Source organism: Vicia villosa, linkage group LG6 (genome assembly GCF_029867415.1).
Source record: "Vicia villosa cultivar HV-30 ecotype Madison, WI linkage group LG6, Vvil1.0, whole genome shotgun sequence".
NCBI lineage: Eukaryota > Viridiplantae > Streptophyta > Magnoliopsida > Fabales > Fabaceae > Vicia > Vicia villosa.
The window spans coordinates 158,416,533-158,421,918 of NC_081185.1; the positions used below are offsets into that span (position 1 = coordinate 158,416,533).

General features: G+C 33.7%; 1 protein-coding gene across 2 annotated transcripts; it reads right to left on the reverse strand.

Annotated features, from left to right (window-relative positions):
- Window positions 1-1,023: 1,023 nt before the first annotated feature.
- On the reverse strand, window positions 1,024-3,720 carry LOC131612952 (B3 domain-containing protein Os03g0120900-like). Of its 2 annotated transcripts, XM_058884690.1 has the most exons (4): window positions 3,588-3,720; window positions 3,357-3,442; window positions 2,991-3,147; window positions 1,024-2,694 (listed from the first exon to the last, which is right to left on the reverse strand). In XM_058884690.1, the coding sequence occupies exons 3-4, from the start codon at window positions 3,127-3,129 to the stop codon at window positions 1,364-1,366; spliced, it is 1,470 nt and encodes a 489-aa protein (XP_058740673.1). In that variant the 5' UTR covers window positions 3,130-3,147; window positions 3,357-3,442; window positions 3,588-3,720; the 3' UTR covers window positions 1,024-1,363. The 2 variants fall into 2 exon arrangements, with proteins under 2 accessions (XP_058740673.1, XP_058740672.1); XM_058884689.1 differs by having other exon boundaries at window positions 3,357-3,690.
- Window positions 3,721-5,386: the final 1,666 nt, after the last annotated feature.

Below are 5,386 nucleotides of genomic sequence, written 5' to 3' on the forward strand. Positions count from 1 at the left end.
AGATACTCAATTGATATTGAAAGTAAACAAAAAAAGGCTTGCAACTTAGCATTAAAAAAAATTATACACACTAAATTAATTGATACTAATCAGAGAAGCAGATCCATATCTTAAAAAATTAAACTCTAATTATATATGCATGCCCAAAAGTGTTAGCTAGCTACTACTATTACAATGATCACATTAAGTCTATAACACGGGTAATAAACATTTCAACAAAACAAAAAAAAGACAATGAATGAGTTGTCAATTACTAACATGCAGAATGTCACTTTATATTTATATTGTAACCTTGAAATTAAGAAGAATCTAGAAGAAGGGAATAATATAGGTCCTCAAATCTCCATATATGGCTAGGACAAGTAAATTGTATCTCTAGAATTTGCATCAGATATATGAGAAAGAAAGAGTGCATTGAAATGGGTGCAACTAGAATTAAGATACTTACTGATCTTGTGAGAAAAAAAATGCACCTACACATTGTGAGCAGTGGCAATCCAGACAAGAAGGTGACTGCTGAAAGGAGAGAAGACAAAAAGTTTTAAAGAGAGAAAAAGGAGTGATTAACAATAAATGATACTGTATAGATGTATATATTATTAATTATAAATGGAAGAAGGTTGAAATTGAATTAAGAACAAGAAAGAAAAAAAGAGCATAGTAGGTAGCTAGTAGTACTAATTTAGTTGACAGGTGGAAAATCTGCAAAGTGAAAAAGAGGCGCAGCAGAAACAGCAGTAGTGCTGTTGTGAACGACATCAACCCAACAATGCTAACTGAAACATTACATGGATCGATCGAGGAAATAATAGAAACCAACAATCGTTTCTGTGTACCATTTAATGCAGTTAACGGATCACAGAGAAATAGAGAGAGAGAGAGAAACTGCATTCTTTTGTATTCTAGTTGTATATTGATGCAATACAAATGAAAATAATAATAATATATTATAGTAGAAGAGGTAGTATAGTACTATTTATTTTTATTTATTTATATACAATAATACATAATTGATATCGATTTCATTCCACATCATCACTTGGCATCAACCTAACTGTTTTTTTTTTTATTTCTTCAACATTCTCATCACTTTGATTTCTCCTTGCTTATTAACACTTTGACAAAGTAGTTTATGATATGAACAAGTTCAAACACTAAATAACTACTTATCAAAAGATGATTACTTATAACATTTAATTAAGAGAAAGTCTTGGGGCTGAAAAGAGAGGAAAAAAAAGTAAATAAATAAAATAAAATTGCAGAAAAGGAGAGTGTAGCAAGTTAGCTAGTTTGCCCAAGAGAAACTAACTCTAACTGACTTTAAAACAAAGTGATATGATATGATATTATCTTCCTGGATGGATCAGTGGCGGCGATAATTGAAGGGTTCCAAATCAAAGAGCTGCGAAAGTCTCCCTCGGTGATGATCTCCACCCGATGTCGTCGTCGTCGTTGTTGTTGAAGAGGGTGAATGTGATTGATTAGCCATTGTCACATTTGGTGGTGCTGATGAGGACGATGAAGAAGAGTCACATTCCATGTTGACCCCAAATAGCCTCAGCCGTTTTCCGCTGCTATTATTATTACTGGTGGGATTCCCACTGCGGTGGTGATGTGTAACTGGCACAGAATCAATTATCATGTTCATGGGGAGATTCACATTTACATTTCTCTGATCTTGGTATTGACCTTGCCAAGACCCCGGCCCGGGCAAGTGTTGAATATCCCCACCTCCACCTCCACCACCACCCATTGTTGATGTTGGCGGCGTCATAGGCGAGGAAGTGAGGTAAAAGAGAGGATTCATATTATTATTAACAAGGTGATCAGCAGCAGAAGAATGGTACTGTTGTTGTTGGTGGTGTTGATGGAGTGTAGTATAGAAATTGTTGTTGAAATATTGAGGAGGCGGTATTGGAGAAGAAGCCGCCGCCGCCGGTGAGTAATTCGGAAGATGAGGTGAATATTGAGAGGAGTTGTACAATGATCTAGCACCCACACCAACACCAACACCGCCGCATGATGAGAAGTGATGATTGGGAAGATAAAAAGGCAATGTGGCGATGTTAGGAGGGTACTGCGGCATGAGGTGGTGGTGGTGGTGATGATGCTGAGAGTAAGGAGAGTGAGTATGAGACCTTGGCCTATAATCTATGTACAATCTATGTCTGTGCGATTCACCACGGCCACGGTGAAACGAAACAATATCACCTGCATCAAGCTTCTTCTCTTTAACAAAACGGCTCCATCCTTTTGTCATCACATAGCTCTGGCTACTGTTCCAATACGAGTACCTGAATCGCCACATTTTTCCATTCCGATCTTCAAAGTTGAGAAGAAGCCCTTTCTCGTTTGTAGAAGAATCCAAAGGGAAGTACTTCTCTGCGTGTTGCTTCGGTATCACCAGTCGATTCAGCTTCCCTACGTCACTCGGTGTCACTACTTTGTCAAACATGTGCTCTTTTTCGACTTCTTCTTCTACCTCTTCCTCGTTCTTTGAATTCGAACACTCTATTCCTTCTTCCTTGCTCATGCTCTTGCTCTTGCTTCCACTCCCTCCAAGCCTCAACTCCATCAAATCTTCTTCTTTCTTTCTCTCCTCATTCTTCTCATTCAAATTCCCAACCACCGTTTCTTCATCTTCTTCTTCCTCTTGTTGCGCTGCTGTCTGTAAATGTGTCTGTGTCTGTAACCCTAACAAAGTAGATCAAATTAATTAATCAATAATTGCATCATTGCATGTACATAGATCCATCTCGAGATGATAGATTGATTCATGCATATCAAGATCCTCAACCATGGATTGAATTTCATGTGGATCTATCAATATATTTTTATTAAATTAAATTAAATTAAATTAAATTAAATGACGTAAAATTAAGAATAAGATGGTGATCAATGTAATTAATTAATTTAAAAGTAGCTAGCTAGATTTGCATGGAGCTTATGAAATTGAAATTAAAAGTGAGGGTATAGCTACCACTACTTACTGCTGCTGTTGTTGCTTTCTTCTCCTGTAATTGTGATCATCTCTTCTGCACCTTCATCTTCCTCTTCTTCTTCACCTCTATCAGAAGAGTACCCTTTCACTTCTTCCATCAAATTCACTTTGCTTTGATTTCTGCTCATAGGAATGGACGGATCTCACTAAATAAACAAAAAAATGGAGGAATGGATGAAATTTTGATCAGAAAAAATGAATAAATAGAGAGAAAATAAGAAGAAGAAAATGAAAGTAAAGGGAAAATTGAGAAGAAATGGAAAAAGTTGAAGAGATAAAAATGAAAAGGAAAATAATCAAGTGAAAAAAAAGGTTTCCAAGAAAGAGAGCATGGGGAAGATATTTTATATCTTACCCAGATTGAAGATTGCAAGCAAATTACAAGAGTAGTGAGAGGGTATAATTGAGCACGAGGCTAGCTAGCTCCAGTTAATATAAACCCTAAGCAAAAAAGCCAAGCCATGAATTCAATTTCAAAGGTTGGTCAAGTTGAGAGTTGACCTCTAAAAATTAGCATATAGTTATGAGTGAGGGAGGGAAGATGAGTGAAGTGTGTTGTTTTGGCTAAGAGTTATAGTTTAGTTACCTGAAGAAAAGCTTTCTTTAATTACAACTAGGAAAAGAAGCATAATTTTGTTGCAACCCTCCCAGTTTTATTTGCAAAGAGAGAGAGAGAGTGAAAGGTAGATAGATAGAGAGAGAGGTTTACTACTCTTACGTGGGGGCCATATATTATGTCCCTATAGTGCTCATGTGAGCAACTTGTCCTTTTCATCATATTTGGTATAATCTCTACAATATACATCTACATATGCTTCCTCCTTCACACCAACAAAAGGCCACTTACCCCACAGCTAAACCCTCTTACTTACTTATTTCAATTTTCACTTCATTCTTTTATTAACATAATTTTTCACCATCCAAAGGACCGACCTGATAATCCAGAGTTCGATAGAAATGATTAGTAAAATAATATATCGAAAAACTTACAGTATATTAACCAATTGAGAAAGGAGGGAAGGAGTAGCTTAATTGATTTAATTTTAGGGTTCAATAATAATTACTAACTACTAATAATTTTTCATTAAAAAAATAATTATAGAATTCACAATTCCATAAGAAAACTAATAAAGAAATTATATATATATATATATATATATATATATATATATATATATATATATATATATATATATATATATATATATATATATATATATATATATAGTTTCTTTTCTCTATTGCAGTGTAGAATATCTTTCTTTTAAGCATATGAAACTCCTTATGGAAAATTAATCCTTGTTTTGGATTTGGATGTATCTGGAGTATTTGCGGTGCGGTTAGAGCGGTTTTAACGCTCAAAATTATTTGAACCGCAAAAGATAAAAATGTGCAATTCAGTTTGATTCCAAAAATAAAATTGAACCAAACCATTCCAAACTAATGCAGTTTGCGTTGGTTCAGTTGGTTTGATTTTTTGCAAAAACAACTACTGAGCCATACACGAGGAAAATATAATTTTGTGTTTAATCATTCATACATTACCATAAAAAAAGTTTATAATTGTCAAAATAAATTTATAATTTTATTCATGAAAATGTGTCTTACAATTTTATTTTAGGTCTAAAGAATAATATACATGAATTTGCATTCGTAAATAAATATTATACAAAGAATACGATAAAATATATTTTGTCAAAATAGTATTTATAAAATAATATTTTATTTTTTGATGATATATAAATTAAAAAATATATCATATAAAGAATATGATGAAATACACACATAATACTAGTTGATTTCTCAAAAAAACTAAAGAAATATATATTAGTCAGTAAGGTTTTGTAACATAGTGCGGTTTGGTTAAGTTTGCAAAATACAAATCGCAAACCAAACTGAGCCGCGCGGTTCTGTTAAAAAATGTCTCAAACACATCCAAATCAAATGCGGCTTTTTGCGGTTTCAGTTTGCTTCGTTTTAGTTTTGTGCTTTTCTATTGGGCTGGTCCAATTTTGAACACCGCTAGACGTGCCTCAGATTCTCTAGTTAATTTTTTATCCCAGAGACTTTATTCGTGGAAATATTCACTACTACGAAAAAAGAGTTTTTATCTCGATTGAAAAAGAGTTCTTATTTCAGTTTAGTAGGTGAGGTAACGAAGGGTGTAATGAAAAGTTCGTAACTTTTTTTAATTGGTTTTTCCACTAACGTGAAATCCTCCACTATACACCTTAGTTGAGTTTTCTACTGAGGTACAAAACAATTCTCCAAGATGGATTACGAGAGCAGAAAACCGTTTTGATCAAAGTTAATTTCTTAATGTAATATTTTCTCTAGTAATTGCTAAAATTATTTTCTTCAATACATGCTTGTTAAAAATATTTA

Excerpts from the sequence above, each read along its gene's own strand:
- LOC131612952 (XM_058884690.1), bottom strand. The coding sequence starts at position 3,129 with ATGAGCAGAAATCAAAGCAAAGTGAATTTGATGGAAGAAGTGAAAGGG. Across the intron at positions 2,695-2,990 it reads AGAAAGCAACAACAGCAGCA|GGTTACAGACACAGACACAT; the intron begins GTAAGTAGTGGT and ends CTACTTTGTTAG.